The following is a 20,529-nucleotide window of genomic DNA, read 5'->3' on the forward strand; positions in this document are numbered from 1 at the left end:
TGTAAAAATCTTTGAGTATAAACAAAAGTTTATGAAGGGGGTACATTTACCCATCTAATTTGCCACTGGATGGCAAGCACCTCAAATTATGCACCTTTCAGTAAATACTGGATGAACATATTTGAGTAGGTTTACTTTCTTTTTTGTCATATTACCCACATAACAAATTAACAGGAAAACAACTAAAATGTAGGCCTATACCAACAATAGTAAACTATTACTGGCCTATAACCACAAGGCTTACAATAAACCTGGTCAAATCAGTTCCTATCGAGGGTGACTTTGTAGTTCTTCAGAGCGCTATTTCTACTAGCCCTGCTGTCTGTACCACGTCCATTACGGACACTATCATCACGATTACCACTGCAACCTCCGAGCTATGTTGGGCAGAGGGTCGAAATAAGCATGGTAGCCTATGCTTATTGGACACCGTCGTATACACGTAAAGATGCACCTCCATTCATAGACGCACCGTGACTATCACTGTCAATAGACGATCGATCATAATCTCCAAAAGGATATTCTCCTTCAGAATTAGAATAGGTGAATAGCATAGCCTACCTAAGACTTCATCACATGTGAACGTTTTTCAACATTTGGTGTAGGCCTATTTCTGCTTCAATTTGTGCAAAACTATGGCCTGCATTGCGTCATTACAAATGCATGTCTTCGTGTTTCTCGTGTGTAATACAAGTATTTCCTGAAAACTTTGTGCAGAGATTTTGGGTTTGAATCAAGCTCTGGATGTTTAGCAAATAGTGGAGGAGAGTAGCCTACAAATGAAATTTGTCACCGTACTTGGATCTATCGTCTATTTTAATCAGTATCGTTGTTTGTCGCAATTAAAAATACCCTCAAGGGCCGGATTACATTATTATTTTGACATACGTTGCGGGCCAGAATTGGGCCGGACGCGGGCCGGGAGTTTGAGACCCCTGATGTACTGTCATCCTTTAGGATTTTAGATGATCAAATCAGCCACTTCTGTCTTTGACATACAGTAGCTCCTGTAAGGTATTCTCATGGGAACTGATGGCCATAATCTCACTGTCTGTTTCAGCTCCACATTTTGCTGTCTCAAACGGTGCGCTCTTCTGTTAACTTCCAGGTTCCCCTTATTATTATAGTGCCGCATCCCGGGGCTCCGCGCCGCCCACTGCTGCCACTGCGTATGACCGCCACTAGTTACCATGGAAACCAAATCAAACTGAAGGACCATGGCGGAGGCCTCCATATCGCACCAGTCTGAATGGTGTTAAAGACAAAGACAATGGCTCCAAAAGTAACCAGTTCAAGGGGGAAACCGCTGGATCAAGGGGATCAGCTGATGATGGAGATCCACACCCACTGAAGTCCCCTCCCCGGACCTGCAGAGCACTCAAAACATCAGGCGCCGTTCTCGTTTTCAACGAAGACCTGACGATTTCCACAGGGAACTTTGAAAGAGTATATAAATATATATATATATATATATATATATATAAATATATATATATATAAAACACACTATAAGAAAAAGTGAAGACAGTGTGAAGATTACAAAGTAACAATTGATGTGTTTTTAAATGGTTTTCTTTGCTATTTCTTCTCATGAATCAACACATTCCTGACCATGACTAACATCAACTTATCGATGCTTATTGAGGCCTGTGCCGGCTCATGCCAATGTCCCACTACTATATGAAGAACCCCACACAGTACCCCACAGCAGTCATATGCCAGAACAGTACAGAGACAGTAACTTACAGGGCTGCACACATGTACTGCTCTCACCGTGCCCATGCAGAAAAACACAATGTGCAAGTGTGAGTCTGAAACAACGGACATGAACTTTCTGTGATACACAATCAGATGTAAAATATAAATATATATATATATATATATATATATATATATATATATATATATATATATATATATATATATATATTTATATATATATATATATATATATATATATATATATATATAAAATAAAAGTATTAAAATGTCAGAGGAAACCATGATTCACCATGGACCTATTATTGGAATAATTTCTTTAAATTATTATTTGCTTTTTTGTGATGTATGAAAATTTCTATCAATGTGCAGAATTGTTTCTTTACAGCGTCTTTTATATTTTATAAACACAGCAAAATATACAAGTCCATGCAATATCATTCTTTGCTCTTTTTTTGCACTATATCTGTGTTTGTGATTTCACAAGGTTTCTTACTAAAGACCAAGCAAAGACATTCAACCATTATCAGCTAATACTCTCCAGGATTATTAGTATCATATCATGACATTCAGAAACCTCAAATTATTATAATTATTTTTGTTTTGTGAGCACTAAGCAGTTTTACATTATTTCCAGATAAAACTATCAACCTGAATGATGCTATCATGTCAGTCTTGTCTATCACATTCCATTATTCAGAACAATACACTTTTGATATAATATGCGCCTCATTTGTTTTTATTATAATACGTCTTTTAGCAAAATCATTAGCAATGTTGTGACTTTGACTATTGCCTCACAACTTTACTTTGAAATATAAGGTCAATAAATGGGCCCTATAAAAAGACAGGTTTATAAGAACATTCAATGTTGTTATCGTCTTTCTGTTTAACACTAAAAGCGAAACATTCAAGGGAGGTAATTAAAAAGGCTCATATACTCCAGGAAATGTAAATGAATGTACTTTTTACCACATTTGCCAAAGACTTAGTTTGATATTTAATATTTTATTTGCAGTATATGTATGCATTAATAAAGCAGTATTATGTTAGTTGTCAATGAAATTGTATGTGGTACGTTGAGGCAAACGTTTTTCATAATGCATAACTTAAACTGTAATCAAGAAAGCAAATTCAACCGTTTAATGTTACATCATCAGCTTCAAATTGCCACACTGTCAAATGATTCCTGTGAGATGTGAAGACAATTCTTCTATGTAAATAAGATCACCTGACACTTGACCATTGCAGAATCATACTAATTTACTGGTTGCATTTGTAGATAAAATAATTATAAAACAATACACACTTTGTACTTTTTTAAAAAGTACAAAAGTAACACCATCATAATGAGAATGGTGTTTTCGGTTTCAAACACATGAAAGTTTGTATGTATGTTGCTTTTTCTGTTCTCTGTTCTCATCATGTTTAAGTCACTATGCAAATTGAGTAAAATGGCTTTGTGCACATCTACCCACTGCAGAATTCCACCATTTGCTAACAAAGATCTGACTGATGAATGGGGTGTCAGATTAGCAGGCAGTGCAAGCCTGTAACGAGCTACCTGCTAAAACAGAGGACAGGATTACTCAGCGGCATCTAGGCCTCTCCAGAACAGCACTTGTGTAACAGCCCATATACAGGAACTTTTCAAGGCACATTTTGTCACATATACAAACCTACTTTAAGAGACGAGAGAGACTGACAGACAGACAGACTGACCAATAGACTGACAGACAGACAAATCTCTACTACTCTGAAAACCTTATGGACACTGATGACCATACTCCTTTCCTTGGCAACAACGCTTTTATTTTAAGTGCAGTTATTCAGACAGTATAGTCGTACTATAACAAACTATGTTGCTATGTACAAGCCAGATATCTCTACATAAGGAAAGTGCAGGAGCAATTTCACACAATATGGCAAAATCCAAGACCCTGGAATAATGACCCTTGTACAATGTAACTGAAGCGATATAAATGATTCTGAAAGTCACATGGCCTCAGTCATTGCATTCTGTTTCTGTTCGATCACTTTTGGTGACCATAAGAAATAAAATTGTTTTTGTATATGTCAACTCAATGCTACTCATTATTAACCTTGACTAAGGGAAATCAGCCGGAGTTCAAGGATCAGAGCTCACAATGCACTGGTGCTTACATTTACAAACATCAACTTGTGTTAACTGCATCGCTCAGATATATAATATAATTTTAGAAAGATAAAAACTCATGAACTGTTTGAGTAAAAAAAAATTTCATTAATGACTTATTACTTAATTAATTAATTAATATTATACCAATCACTTCTGTATGTGTACACGTTTGACAGAGAAAAACACTTACATACAAAGAAAGAGAGAGAGCAGTGAGAGTAAGAGCTGGATGAAGAGGAAGCAGAGCGGCAGAGGGCTAGTTGAGGGGTGGTGCTGAGGCCGGCCAGCATAACTCTGTCTGTATATTTAATGATGCGTTGGCCTCCCAGCGCAGACTGCCACTGGTGGCAGCAGCCCTCTGGCTTCCCAGCCACACTAGCCCATCCAGTTGTAATTCAGTTTCTCTGCCTATTGTTTATTTCATAGCTCCCCTGTGAAGCATCAAAGGCTGATGTTCTGTCAGCCTCTAACTGTCGTATATGTTTGTCATTCAGGCCTTGTTAAAATATCTTAAAAAAGCTAGCCTCCATTCTTCCCCAGCTGAGAATTCCCAGTGGTAAAATTATTCCATTTAGATGGAAACTTTTTTGTCAGTCCCCTGTCTAAATTGGCATATCTGGCTCTTTTACTGAAACCAATAAACTGTGAACCCGAGTGCATCTGTCAATCAAGCTCATCTTTACTTTAGCATGCCAGATGACAACAGGGAAAAAAAACAGCAGAATGGAATCAGCTGATTGGCTCTCATCAGCAAGGCATTACAAACAGCACCTGCCATCCTCTCTACTCCTCAAAAATGCCAAGGGGCCCAGCCAGGCAGTTCTGAGCTTCTAGAAATATTTACTAAAACACTTGACCCTCATTGAAGCCTCTTTTTTGGATGGGGAGTGATGTAGTGCAGCTCTCCCGCAGGACTGTCTTTTGTAGACATTTTTTAGGAAGAAACTGTTCAAATCTGAACATCACTCATGATAGTTGTCATCTTGTTCCACAAAACTAATGACATAACGCTATTTCTTCCTTTGAGAAATTGTGAATTTGTTCTTCCTAACTTCCTGCCTTTCAAGGAAGCATCTGTGGATTCATTGTTAGCCTGCTGCAGTTTTACACAAGGTGTAGTAGAGTAGGGTAAAACACAATGACAAAGGTTCACTTTCTGCAGGAAGGCAATGAAATATAAGCATTAAACAAGTGCTTTGTTAGCATCACCCATAAGAACACAAATATCTGTCATGAGACGTCACAAAGGGAGAAAGTAGGAGTATCAGAGGAGAGGAAGTGGACAGCACTGCAGCTAAAGCTTGTCAGCAGCCAGTGGGCCTGTCATCATCTTGCTGTCATATCTGATGCTGCGGAGGGGAAAGGCCAACACTGGCGTGTCAATCAAAACAGCCTCATTAGGGAGTGTTTTAATTATCAAATTCTCTGTGAGGAATGACTGTGTCACATTTCACTGTGTTCCACATGCTGTTTGTTAATTCAGTGACTGCATTTATGCCTGGATGAAGACTTGAATAATAAAAAAATCATACCATCAAGTGATACAGAATTAATTTTATCCAACCATTGTAATGTTACAGACACAAATATGCAGTGATAATTTACTTTTCACTACAAGAAAATAAATAGAAATTAGGATTCATGAGATATTTAGGAGAAATTAGAATTAAGACTGAGGTCTGTCCCACTTCAAATCAAGCTTGTTATGGTCCAGAAACCTGTGAAGTGGTGAACATGACAATGTTTTGGCAAGATGTATGTGACTGCATTCATTGTGAAAATATCAAAGAAACCTGAGTCTTGTTTGACATGAACAAATTTCAAATTAATCTGCATGGTCTGTATCTAATTGGACATGGCACTGTATGATATGAATAAGTAGTGGCCATCACTTTTGAGGGTTTCCCGCTGGCTGAAGCCTGGGTGTCAGCAGAGCAGGCTCGACTTTTTTGATGGCTGCACAGCGATTATGAGGTAATTTTTACCCTTGCTGGGTGAGACCATCCAGGAGACAGTTGCATAAGCTTGTGAGGTTCCTAATGAGCTCCACTGATGGACTACAGAGAGCGAGGGGAGGAGAAAAAGAAGGAAAAAGCAGTGCAGTGCTGGGCTGTGCTGGGCTGGGCTGGGCTGTGCTGGGCTGGGCTGGGCTGGGCTGTGCTGTGCAGTGCTGTGCTGTGCTGTGCTGGGCTGTGCTGTGCAGTGCTGTGCTGTGCTGTGCTGGGCTGTGCTGGGCTGGGCAGTGCTGGGCTGTGCTGGGCTGTGGGCTTTGAGTGATCTTATTAGTTATATTGTGAGCACAGGATTCGTATCAGACACCATCTGATCAGCAAACCTGTAGACACATCACAGCCAAATCTGTCCTTTTGGATTTGCAGCCCTTTCTTCCAGCACCCATAATATTGTACCGCGCATCATGTGATTAAGACCCCAATGCAGAATGCCTTACTAAGAGATTATGTTGCCCAACTCAAAAGAATGGGGTGAGGAGTTCTAAAAGTGTCTAAAGGGGGACAAGCTTAGCGGACCTGACTGTCCAATCAAGTGGAGATCTTCTAAGAGCTGACAAAGACTAAGGGGAGTTGTTTGTTTGCTGCCCCCCGGACACCCGAGACATCCAGGAGAAGAAAAGGCAGAAAAAACTCAATTCTCTCATCCCCCCTGTTAAGGGTCTAACTGGAGAGAGAGAGAGAGAGAGAGAGAGAGAGAGAAAGGCAACCCCCATCCTCTCCACTCTAACCCCCACACTCCCCCTGGCCCCCCATTCCTCTCTCCACAGTCCCCACCACCCCACCACCCCCACCCAGCCCTCCACCCCTTCCCAACACCCAGTCACTGTCAGGCCAAACACATGATGAATTGCCCTGTCAACAGAATTCATTCAGGGACCAATTAATTCAGCAGAAATGAACTAGAGCCATCAGTCGTTGAAAAACTCAGTGCAAAGAGAGCAAAGTAGCTCACTTTGGAGAAAGAGCGAGTGAGAGAGACAGAGAGAGAGTGCACGGTGGAAGTTAGTCTGACAGAAATTGGTCATTTAATGCTTTAGCGCACTGGAGACAGCCCCTGTCATACAGGAAGGCATGGCAGGGCTCCCCTGGTACTTTATTTATTAATTATCCAAAGCAGCGAGGGGCCTTTAACTGTCTCACTCCAGGCCTGTCAGCCTGATTTCTTGTCATTTCCTTTCCATAAACAGATCCTTTAACACCACACCGAGGTTAATAGAATAAAGCCATTCCACCTTTTCCCAAATATCCGTCTTTGGGTGAGAATTATTTGCATTGTGCTACTGGCCCTCTTAAGCTTGTCATGGTGATCGAGCCACATTAACAAGACACTGCTCAGTGGCACACACATTTAGCGTTTGTCCACCGGAAAGACACACATAAAGCACTCACATAATTTGTTGATGTGATTACTTAACATCAAAAACATAGCTGGAGGTGGATATTTTGTTGATGCATTTAGCAGTCTGTGTGACAGTGCAGGGGGATATTTGGAACATCACACATACACATGATTTCAGAAGTGTCAACAGACAAAAGATCAAATTCAACACAAAAGAACCATTGGACTTCACTCTCACATGAGGAACTTTAAGCAAGCAAGCAAACAAACAAGCATGGCTAGGCATCAGCAAAATATCTCTTACAGGTAATATCAGCACACCTGATTACCTGAGCACGACACTAATTAAGGTGTCGTGTGATTTTTTGGGCTTGAGATCAAGCAGCAACTGCTCCATCCCACTGGTAATTATCCCGTCCATATGGTCAATGCAAAGCTATTTAAACAAGCAGGAAATACTATCAGGCTCCATCTCCTCCTGCACCTCCAAAACTTTGATCTTTTCTTTTGTGGCCATGTTGATCAGGTGGTGCATTATTGATGGGGCCTTTTCTTGGGCCCTGGACACGTCCTGCTGTAAGAGGAGGATCATGGGAGACAGCTGTGGGGCAGCTCTTCTCCCTGGCAGCGCTGCCCGCTCCCAGATCAGGACACGAAACTCGAGGCCCCTTTCCACTTTGATGCCCACATGAATTGGTTGGTACCTTGGATGGCCTTGCATAGGTGTCACTTGGGTGAAAAGTAGCGTGGCACCTCGTCCACCGCATGCTCCTCCACGGTTAGTCAGGATGGACATCCAATGACCTGGGGCCAGTTTGGTGGTGATATGTCAGGTGTGTATCTACAATCACTCAACAATGGTTGGTCTACAGAGCTACAACTCAATGTTTAACAATTCTTTTGTTTCTAATTTCATAGTTGTTTAATCTAATTGATATAAAATCAGCTACATCGAATACATTGTAAACTGTTAAGCCGTTAACTGTTTCAACTAATAAAGGCAAATTACAAAGCATTTTATGGAAAACCTTAATGGATTGCAAGGATTTGTAGGGTGTCAAAACATATTATTGACATCAAAACATTAAAAACAAAATGTACTACTGGTGCCTAAAATATGGTTGGCACCTAAAGAGTCTGGTTTCAAATACGGGTCTCTGAATTAGCACACGTCTTTGCTTGAGTGATACCCCTGCCGATCTTGCAATCCAAATTTCTACACTGCATTTAGTGTGCCTAGGGTCTTGGCAGTACTCGCATCTCCCTCACTGCACACCTCAGTGCAATCTATTGTTTACTTCACTACAAATAAACCTGATACACAGCACTGGCATACAATTCAAGTGAACTTGACAAATAAAATGGAGAACCTAACGGTGAAGAAAAAGGTGCTTAGGTAACCTGTCTTTAGTAAAGTGCTCCTCTGACTTGTGTTCACTCACTGTGTTTAAACTTGACTTGTTTTCTTAAGCAAACTAAGGAGGCGAAGGATGAGTGTGTCAGTCACAAAACCCTGCAATGCAAAGGAATGAACACATAAAACAGCCATTTAACAGTGTTTGCATGTAATGAAACATCAGTGTCCACATCAGTTAGATTAAATTGGTGCTGCATTGTAGAGAAATGCTGAGGGCATATTCATATCTGTGTGCTATGTGATGACTTTATACATCAAACTGTATGATATATAATTATCTTTATTTAATCAATTGTTTTAGGAGAGAATTAAATTAGTTGTATTGTATCGATTAACAATATACGCATAATTAATAATATGCCAAATTCTCAGGCCTCCTATATAAGCTAGCTTAATAGGTAGGAAGAACCCTCAGCCACTAATGGACTTAGGGTTGACAAAGGCCTTCAAATGTATATTACAGGGCATATAGAGTATTTATTTCCTCATTTAAAGCGAATGGAAAAAGCAAGAGAGGAGAGGATAAGGAGATGTGCTGCAGAATATAATTAATTAAATGAGACTAATTAGGAACATGAGAGCAGGTGCCAGGGTATAGGCTGACAGCACAGACAACGAGACAACATGAGAAAGAGAGCAGGAGAGAGAGGGGAAAAAAACTCTGGTTAAGGGGTGTAACGTGACAGGAAGAGGGACAAAACAACTTTCTGCTTTTTGTCATGTGAAACCCCATAGGAATACATATGACAGAAACTGTAGACCCAGACACCATGGGGGTCTTTCCTTTGTCTGAGACAGATTATTTTTTTGGCAATTGGAAGTTTGCACAAGCGAGAGATTTTTCCCCCTAATTATTTCAGCATATGCTCTAGACTGGTGGCAGCTTTTTCAGCCTGCTCTCTTCATTGCTTCTGTTTCCGTCAACTCCATCTCTAGACTAAGTCCACATATCTCTATGGGAATGTGTATATGCATGCTTACAGTGAATTTGGAAGCAAATTACTGTGTTCCTTCAATTCCTAATTCACCAAGCAGTCAGTGTCAAATCTACGATTGAGCTGACTGTTATGCAATAAACTCACATGAAATATGGTAAGTTTAGAGCAGTAGAACATTGGTATGTCTAAGTGTACAGTATAGTTACAGTATGTTAATACTATCATACTGTAGACTATACTCCGTAGTCAACTGTACCTGTCTATACTGTTAATAGATTAGATTAGATTAGATTAGATTAGATTAGATTAGATTCAACTTTATTGTCATTGTGCAGAGTACAAGTACAAAGACAACGAAATGTAGTTTGTGCCTAACCAGAAGTGCAAAAAAGCAATAAAGTGCAAGTGATATACAAAGTAGGCCTATAGGCAGGTATACACTGCACATATCCCTGTGAACCATGCCACTTGTTTAACTGTATACTACTGTTAACACAGCACTATGACTAGTATGTCATATACTGTTTACATTGCACTACCTGTCTATACTGTTCACTTTTTTTGCACTTTGCAAAAAAATTGCACTTTTTTGAACTTCTGTTTAGACGCTAACTGTATTTCCTTATTTGAACTTATAGGCAAAGTGAAACTAACTTCACCATGGACTCAGTCTACAACAAAACAGTTCTACACGGTTATTTCCTTTCACTATTGACTGACAAGGGATTACCATCAAAAACATAGCCTGACAAAAACAACACTTACCACAATAATGCTCGATTCACTGAGTAAAAATTCTAAGGATAGCAGAGGAGTTGTTTGGGACTGGTTGCTAAGGGCGGCTTACATCTCGTGACTGCGTCTTCAGTCATGCTTTATATGCACTTTCACTATAGACCAGGTTTTTCAATGTCAATGGCGTGCGTAATCAGGGTTCCCACTCTAAGTCAAATGTAAAATTCCATGACTTTTCCCTTACTTTCCCCCCCAAAACACTAGATGTACCGCAGAGCGGTACAAAATATGACCGCCGCCCAGTCCAGCACATTTTTTCCACAAAAATAAATCACGCTGAAAGGCATATATGATTCTAACTGTCTCACTAAATTGCATTATGCACACTCAGTTCTCACTGGTATCTGCTAGACAACAAGTACCAAAACATGATTAGTTCATAGATTTCACGTGTAAAATTCATTTTATACAACCCCACCCGCATCTTGCCTGTTAATAATTCTGAGAAATTCTTGAATTGTGTGCATGTCTGCGTGTACATGTTTATGTTTATGTGTGTGTGTGTGTGTGTGTGTGTGTGTGTGTGTGTGTGTGTGTGCTTGTGTATGTGCCTGTGTGTGTGCATGTGCATGCATGCGTACATATGTCTACTGTGTGAGTATGTGTCATACATATGATTACTGTGAATGTATGTGTGTGCGTGTGTATCTGTTTATGCACATGTGTGCATATGGAATGGGTTAACATGACCCCTGGAGGCAAACATATGAAAAAATTGGTCATCCTAGGCCCTATGGTTCTCAAGATATTCACAGAAAACTCTGTTGGTGTACGGTCACTAAATGTACACATAAATTATTTTATTGTAAGGCCCCCCATGAACGAAAGTTCACGAATGCATGCATGGCATGCATTCGGAGGGTGTAATAATAATCCTACACTTTCAATTTCGTGCAGTTTTGACCATGTCAGCCAGAGATATTGTGATGAAAACACCGAATTTTTTGCTTTTTTTTTATTTTTAACTAGGTGGCGCTATACATGAAAAAAGTGGTAATGGGATGGGTTGACATGGCCCCTTAAGACCAACATACAAAAAAAAGGTGGTCCTCCTAGGCCCTACGGTTCTCAAGATATTCACAGAAAACTGTCTCCAGCCACCTACAGGCCAGTTGGTGTATAGTAACATAAATTAATTTATTGTGTGGCCCCCCATGAACGGAATTCCACGAAACTTGGCGTGCATTCAGAGGGTGTCATTATGATCCTACACTTCCAATTTCGTGCAGTTTTGACTTTGTTAGGTCACAGATACCTGCGATTACAACACCTCATTTTTACTTTTTTGTGTTTAACTAGGTGGCGCTATACATGAAATGAGTGGTTATGGAATGGGTTGACATGGCCCCTTGAGATCAACATACAAAAAAAGGTGGTCCTCCTAAACCCTACGGTTCTCGAGATATTCACAGAAAACTGTGTCTGCCCTACCCTCCTTTCGGGGGGTCCAGTCCAGTGGGGGGGCTACAGATAAAAACAAAAAACGATGGTTCCATGCTATCCATGTGGGGTTGAAAAAAAAAAAAAAATCTGACTAAACCTATATGACAGCTGCGCGGCGGTCATCTATACTATTTACTAATTTATAGCGTTCAAGAATATTTTACTCTTTAGACTGAGAGATGAATAAATGGGCATTGAATAAAAACAAAGTTGGGATACTCAAGGAAGCAGTAAAGCAAATTACCAGTTCTGCGTGGAAATGTATTTGTATTTATGTATTTTGACAAGTACATTTTAAACTGCTACAACAAAATTCCCTGATATTCCATGACTTTGCCCCCAAAATGATAAAATTTCCTGACTTTCCATGTCTGGAATAGACTTTCCAAAATTCTATGATATTCCAGGAATTCCATGACCCGTGGGAACCCTGCGTAATGATTCTTAGAGGGTGTAGATAGCGATTTTTAGATCATGTGCCAGACCACACCTTATGTGCCACACCCCTGGACGCAAGGTTAAATAAAAGTGGATTGCATGACGAAAAATTCATCCCCTTATTGAGTGTAAGATAAGAATAAGCCTTGCGTCATGCTTTCCACCGGGTGTAGGATAGAACCCTTAAGGCTCGGACACACCAACCCGATAGACCTATATCACGCAATAATTGAATGTTGGAAGAACGTCTCTGAGTGGGGATACGGCTGTTCCGGAAGCAGTTAGGCCTATTATCGGCCATCGGACATCGGTGACTTGAGTGACTCGAGGTCGGTGACTCGAGTCGGTTCGGTGTGTCCTGTGCTGTCGTTCAATTTGCCCGATTTCATATGTCGAATCACCCAGTGGCCGTCGGCCTCAATGACCAATCAGGGGGTAGTTTCTAGAAAAGTTAGCAACGACGTTGCTCAACCACCATGGTACAACGCAACTTGCGACCAAACAACAACATTGTTACACCTGTTTCCAGAAAGCATCGTACCTGTGTCGCAATTCGCTACCTTAAGCCGACCAATATGAGTCATTATTTGTGTTAAATATCTATGTGGAAAAAATAGCCTGGACGAATTTCTGAGTATCACAATTTTTATCAATTCTCTCGTGGCTTAACGGCAGCGCGTCGGTGCACTGCGCGCTTGGCCGGAGTTCGCATCCTATCTCTTCTTTTCGCCTCTGAGTAAGAGTAGGCCTACGAGACACAACAATAGGTTTTGACCATACATATTTATGTATATAGTTACTCTACATCGAGAGACCAATAGGTAGGCCTACAAGACATCAGTCAAAAACAATTGAATCTACGTGTCACGCTAGTTCACCTGCAGGTAGTGAGAAGTAAGAGGACAATATCACATCATAAGAAAATCAAACCTACAACGCTGGGATAACAAGTCACCTGCTTTAGCCACTACACCATTTTTCACTGTGCTGATTTTAAGAGTCTGTGAAGATTATAATACTAGCTTATAAAAAAAAGAGTAAAAGAATGAGCCAAGTAGGGGAGTCAGTCTCTTAATCAAAATAAAGCTCCAGGATAGATCAATCATTGAGTCACAAGATAAACATCCACTTCGCAATTTTAGGTTATGCAGTTCTGATTTTTGGTTAGGCGTCATGACACCAACTGGAACTACCAAGGAACGAAACAAGTGCGACTGCCCAGGGGCAGTAGTTCAAACGACCAAACTTTGCGTCCTTGTTTGCGCTTGACAGTTCAAACTTCCTATTCTAGAAACACCAAATCCAAGAACGACGAAGCGAACTACCAATGTTGCGACGCAAGTTAGCAAACAACACTTTCTAGAAACGAGCCCGATTGGTGGAGTGCTAGCCCTTGACTAAACATTCTCGGACCATTAGCCCTACATTCACCGATGTATGATATGAACCCATTGTTATAAACTATCCTAACATATTTTTGCTAGAACTAGTAGACTACCACACAGTTGCTGACCGTGTGTTATTTCAGGTTAGTTTGCAACAAGGTCAAAAAAATCACCGCTCATCTGTTGAGGTGCTGGATTAACAAGTAACTCAATAAAAAGTAAAGAAAAATCCGAACACTCAAGTCGTTGCAAACAAGTTTTTTTACTCTATGTGCAAGCTTTCGGTCAGATGACCTTCTTCAGCCAGAGTAAAAACACATTAAGTGAAACAGGTAATATTGTCTAGTTATTGTAGTTATTGTCCATTGGATGTCATCATGACTCTGTAATTGACTACAATTCCTAGAATGCACTGAAACTGACACCGGTGTCATGAATCAATGATTATATGTAACCTCATGCACTGTTTCACTTAATAGGTTAGTTTGCAACTACATACAAGTTTAACCAAAGTCCTTAGTTGCTACCTAGCTAGCCAACATTACTAGCAGTTCCCATTCACTTTTTGTTTACTGTGCTAACATTAGCTAGCTAGCTAGCTAGCTCGGTTAACGGGCAAAAATACATTATTTATTCCGTGTCTGAAAGAGGGTTTCATTGGCATCACACACAAGCAATGACAATAAAATAGTACACAATATATATATGTTTATATTTTCTTATTGCTTAATCAGAGAAGTCCGAAACTAGTGCCATTTTGTTCCATTGGCGAATCCTTACATTAGTCTTGCCTTAGATTCTTAGATTAGTCTTGGAACTAACTAGACAATATTACCTGCTCTGAATCTTTTAACGCCACCTGCTTTTATGGAAATGTATTACGTCTTGCGCAAGCGCAGAACGTACGCTCAGCATCAGTGTTGCTTTGGTGTGTTCCGAGGCACTTTTTTGACTGACCCGGCATTGCAAACATAAACAAACAAAAAAAAAACGCTGACTACCTTTGGGTCTGGTCTAAAACTTGAGGAAACACCTTGCAAAAAACAGCCAAAGCAGAGATGAAACTGATAAAGGTATTTTAGCATGCTAACTGATGTATTTTGTAGTATAGTTGCCAATGTCTTCTTCTGAAAGCATTTTATCTGTGGTTCCATCCTAAACCACAAAACGACATAGCCTGCGTGCTGGATATTGAAGCAGGTGTTAATTTGCTTTCTTGTCCTTGATGGCACACCACAGTCATACAGTATAAGAGTTTTTACAGCTCAGTTAGTCTCCTGCATGGCTCTATTTTGTATGTTGGTGGGAAATGCCATTATTTGGATCCATGACTAACTATGGCCAATAACTATGATGGCCATGGTCATGATTCACTATTTCATTCTCTTAAAACATAGATATGTGCTGTGGGAGGACTTACTATATAAGAAATGGGTCAACAAATTGCCTCTGAGAGAAATTAAATGAATTCATTGAGCTGCTGATGCTATCTGTTTATTACAGATGAGGTTAAACACTGACCACGTTCTCCAAATAAACATTTCACATTTCTCATTCAGCCACAAAGCAGGTCTGTGAACTGCTGTCCCCCCACCCCCCAGTTGCAATACATGTTACTGTATTCATGGTATGGGCTGAGAAAAGAGTACTGCTGTAGAAAGTCATCCAATTAACCCTCGCCTGTCTCCATCAGGGAGGCAGAGCATCCTGCCTAGGACGCTGAGGATCAAAGCGGGTGCTTCAGCCTTTTCATCACAATTTACCCACTAACAGGTTACAAATGTGGCATGTGATGAAAATAATGAGGCCTGATGTTGCTTGGACTGTGGCCGTGTGTGGAATAGGAAAACAGTGTCAGAATGATCTCAGCGCAGCACTAAAACACTATGGGACCACATTCTATGGACACAGATTGCTCATAAAAATAGATACAGCCTATGTCCCAGTGATGGACCCCAGTAATTATACATATTTTCAGGGCCATGACAGAGAGGACTACTTCTTGTTATCCATGCCATTATCTAAATGGAGTTAGTTTCTGATCTAATTTTTGTCTAATTAATCCATGTTATCCATGAGTATTTGAAAGGCAAAACCTTTAACTCTTAGCCACCAATACTTTAACAGAACCATTTCTATTAGAGTAGTCAGTGGGTGAGACTGTACTATACATCTTTAGACAATCCACTTGGATTACATGGAAACATAGATATATTTTGCTTCCTAAGCAATAGAGAATAAAAGGCCAAATGTGTGAACATGTGTGAACAAATGTGTGAACATGAACAGTATACATTTTGAGAAAATATGAAGAATGACCTCACTTGGGTAAGGATCTACAACACAATCAAGGAAACAAAAGCTACGAGGCTCCTGTCAGTCACAAGTAAAGAGCCGAATCCAATAAAAGTTTCCTGTGAGGAGAAAGCACGGGAGACTCTCTGAAGAGCTCGATGCTGGCAGTCAAGACAATGCAGCTGAGAGGACAGCTCAATATTTAGTGTGAGCTCAGCTGTCAGGCCAGCAGAAGTAAAAGCAGACGCCAAAGGTGAGCGTTTTTTTAATTATCTCCAGCCGAAGTGGACTGTGCATCATCATTAGAGAGACTAAATAGCTGTGGCCACTGACTCAGGTTGTGGTAAACGGTACAATTAACAGGCCGAGGAGGGAAAACTGCATTCAATTTGAAAGCCTTCTTTCCTAATCCATCTCGTCTGATCATGAGCTGTGCTGAGCTATGGGCTTTAGCATTCAATTACATTAATCAGGTTAATTCCAAGTAAAAAGTCAACATTTTAATCAAGAACTGGCAAACTGTGCCAAGAAGCTATATTGAGACAATTGCAGGCGGACTACACTCAGCATCAAACTGTGTGCTAAGGGAAATGATTTTCAGCACAGTATGTCAGAATAATATCTAAAAATTGATCTGTCCTGGAGAATTCTGACTTTGGAAGCAAGTGCTTGGCTAAGGACCAGAAATCATGAACATGTGTTCTCTTTTATATTACCCTTCATCTCTGTTCCTTGTCACTCTGAAACCTTCGAGGATAATCCCTGAACAAAATGGTTTGGATAACCCTGCAGGTGCACAAAGAAATCATAAACACAGCTGTAGAGTGGAGTCAAACGGCAAAGTCTTCCCATAATGCCCCTGCATTCCATTATGGAAATTACACAACCAAAGTGTTAAGTTTAGTAATGAAATAGATGAATCATCCCAAAATGTCTGAGTGAAAGTCTTGCTTAAATTATGGCTTGCCACTGTGATTGAAAATAATACAACACAATACACTTCTTCATATGGCCTATAGTCTAAATGGTTATGTTCTTCTTGTCACCATTTTTTTTTTCTTCAAAGCAACATTTGTGATAACTGCGAAACACCTCATTCTCTTTTCTTTCCTTCTTTTTTTTTTTTTTACCTGTGAATATTTGCTTGTTAAAAGTGTCTGAAATGCTAACTGACCCTGAAAGCTGGTCCTGATTAACTCGGAAATTCAGAGCATTTCTCTGTTTAATCAAATTGGACAGAGGTTAGAACAGCTCAATATAAGAGATAACCAGTCTTTGATCCAAACAGCCAAGCAGAACCTGGCAGCCACAGCATCAGAAAATGTACTGTCAGGGCATTTGAATTTAAATCTCACCTCATTAACCTTCAGGGATGATTGAGAGAGCAGAGGGCCAGCACAACAGCACTCAGTGGCTGTCCTTCACAGATACAAAGTTAAGATAGGACGACTACAGACAAATCATACTGGTATATAAATGTACCAAAAAATAAAGGTCACGCTTATCATAGTAAATCATGAGTTAGTTCACAATACATTACAATGGGATTGCAAGTGAGACTTGCACACGGCAACATAAGAAATGTGCATAAAGGTAGATACAATATATAGTTGTGCTCACATTGTTTTTGTTTAAAACATTTAAAAATGACCAAAACATATCCACAGAATGTGAAGAAATTGTTTTGATGTAATGTCATAGAGAGTTAGTTCACTGCTCAGTCACGCAGATAGCCACTAAAATTAGCATGCTAACCAGCTAGCCTTGTCTATGCTTCAGACCACCTCTTGTAATACCATAGTGTATATTGACATGTGCTGTGTTAAATACATGCAAATGAATGGAAGAGTGCCATCGTGGGCAAAGTGAAACTCAAGATTCAAGACAACTCTAGACAACTTGAATTCCACACATAGCTCCTTTAATCCCTTGCCTAAACTCAGTATCCAAAAAGTATTATAAACACATTTATAAATGTTTATAGTGTATTCATAATACAACATAACATCTGACACAAGTTGATATAATGAACTGAATATGAAATTTTATGAATACTGCATAACCTTTATGTTTGTGTAATGCTTTTGTAGATACTGGATTTAACATTATATCGGTAATATTGCAGTATTTACATTACATTGACTAATTACCTTCTATTAGAAATATAGATTGATTTAAAAGGTATCAACATAGTATACAATTCAGAAAATATACAAATTATAATGTGCTGTATGAAAATATCTTCATAATATCCATCTACACTACATAACAGTGTATACCTGAGTTGCATGCATTATAGACGTTCTCTAGTCTATAGGAGCTTTGTCCGTCTGTATTTGATAAATGCAGGGTATGAAGTGTGTGATATTTCTAGTAATAGTTCAGTGTATTCCCTAAGAAGATGGAAGATATCACAGAACTATGTTCTCTGCTCTTCTTTGTAAAACATATTCATAGACAAGGCATGTTAATCCTTTTAGCCTAATTAAGTAGCATGCCTCTAATTAATACATGCCTTTGAATCATTTCTGCTGACATCCTTGAATATAGCAGACATGTCAGACTTTAATCACTCTGTTATCTGTAGTAGTATCCAAATCCCCTGCTCACATTCTGTCCTGAGGGATGCCTCCTCTGTCTTTCTGTACTGTTCTCCAGCCTCTATTGAAACAGGCCTCCCTTAACTCTCCAGTATCCTCTCTTCCCTCGTGTGCCCCAGGGCCATAGTCAGCCACTGTTGCTGATTTTCATTAATTTGTGACTAAATTTGCCCGTTTTAGAATCATTTCATTCTGCCACTTCTGCACCTGTGCTTGGGGGCAGGTAGAGAGCATCACGTTCCCCCTCAACTCCTGGCAGGTAAATTAAACAGAATCAGCTTGATTGCTGAAAATCACAGGGCAGGGTGATAAAGCAATTAGGGCCCTCTAATTCTTTAGCCAGGGAAGGGGCACACTGGGTCCAGGAGATAATTAACTATATATAATGAAATCCTTTTGTTAGCAATTTTTTTTCCAGCATTCGATTTTTGTTTCCCGGTGCTGTTCATTTGCTGGATGTACAGGTCTTCTGTGGCAGCAGTCTCCCCTCTGCCTGCTTGTCCAGCAGATGAAAACAGATCTTTAGTTAATAGGCTCTCTGTGGACAGATGAGGTCTATTAGGAGGTTAATTTGAAAATGAATCGGGGGAAAGACCAGGGAGAGGTCAGATATGGAGTCAAGAGGAGGAGGTCTCCGCACTGGCCACTCACAAGCTCCTCTCACATGCACTGACTGTAGGATGTGACATATCGTATGCCTGCTGTCATCATTCACTGTACATCATATTAGTGTTAGTGTCAATACAGCATATCTGATAACTATGGCGAATGTATAGAAATGACCCGCGTCGTTACATGTTCCCATTCACTTACTGCAGCAAGGATTAAAGTAGAAAAAATAATCTGGCTAACCCTGGGGATGGGATTTGTCCGTACTTATAAATCAGAGATGAGCTCAGTCACCTCCAGCACATCCTGATGCAAACAGACAATGGTCGCTCCCCGCACAATTCTCCAAATTTCACACACAAATGGGATTTCTCCTAAGCAGCACTGGGCCCTCAAGTTTTCCATAGGGCCATTTTTTAAAACAGCAAAGCATTGTTCGCATGCATGGCACTAACCCCGCCATTTCCATTTTTCCCCCACTGCAGGGGAGAATCTGATCCGAGTTCAGTGGTGTGTGCATAATGAGAGGGTTACGGTGAGCTGAGAGAGGTCGTGTAATTCCCCATACCGGGGGACAGGCTTTTTGGTGGAGTTGGCTGAGCACTGCTGCTCTGTGATGCATGCACTCATGTGTGCCAGAGACGACCCTTCCAAATCCAAGGTCCAACTTAGGCATGGCATGCATTAAACACACCAGCACACTACACTTGGACTGGGTGGGTTTCAGCTTTTCTGGGAGTGTCTTTGTTATTATTCTTCCCCCCAAAAATAAATTGATGCTGATTTATGAACACACACAGACACACATGGGGTTACATGCATGTACTCTAGCAGTGCTACATGGTATAACTTCCTCACATGGTACCAGTGTATAGAACAAAATGACATTTAAGAATAATATACTTACTGAATTCACTTGAACATTTCCCCCTAATTTGACCAGATGAACTATTCCTCTGGAGCAGATCTGCAGGGTCTTCTCCTTTGCATGTGGCAGCAGCTTGGCCAAACAAGAGGTCAGTACTATTAACATATCATTCAACAATGCTCTGCCATCCTTTCCCAGTGGAGAGTGTCTCCGTGTCTCCCAATGGACAGCAGTGAAAGGCCATTTTCAGCCTAGGGTTAAGTGTCTTCACTTAATTATGATAAAGACTTGAATCTGCGGGCAATTACACCCTGCTGTCAACAGAGTCAATATCCTGCGTAGGCTAGACTTCTTTTCACCCCATGACCGTGTGACCACCCTTTACCCGAGCTTCATCCATCATCAAAATCGTCATCCCCAAATCATTGCAAATCATTGTGGTCCAACACAGCGCTCCACTTTTGTTTAGGAGGGGTTGGAATTGGGAGTAATCTGTACTGCAGTGATCAATCA

The 20,529-nt window shown here is 40.3% G+C and overlaps 1 protein-coding gene across 9 annotated transcripts in view; it reads left to right on the forward strand.

Moving 5' to 3' along the window:
- The window catches only part of pax2a (paired box 2a), a 28,483-nt gene extending 26,635 nt beyond the window's left edge, over nt 1-1,848 (forward strand). For 4 of the 9 annotated variants that reach the window (XM_048270339.1, XM_048270343.1, XM_048270341.1 and 1 more), the window contains one exon: nt 1,109-1,848. In XM_048270339.1, coding sequence (XP_048126296.1) covers nt 1,109-1,185 — 77 coding nt within the window. In that variant the 3' untranslated portion in view covers nt 1,186-1,848. Of the gene's footprint in view, nt 1-1,060 lie in introns of all 9 variants that reach the window. The other 5 variants (XM_048270336.1, XM_048270338.1, XM_048270337.1 and 2 more) reach the window with 2 other exon arrangements.
- Nucleotides 1,849-20,529: the final 18,681 nt, after the last annotated feature.

This window comes from Alosa alosa, chromosome 18 (genome assembly GCF_017589495.1).
Source record: "Alosa alosa isolate M-15738 ecotype Scorff River chromosome 18, AALO_Geno_1.1, whole genome shotgun sequence".
Lineage (NCBI taxonomy): Eukaryota > Metazoa > Chordata > Actinopteri > Clupeiformes > Clupeidae > Alosa > Alosa alosa.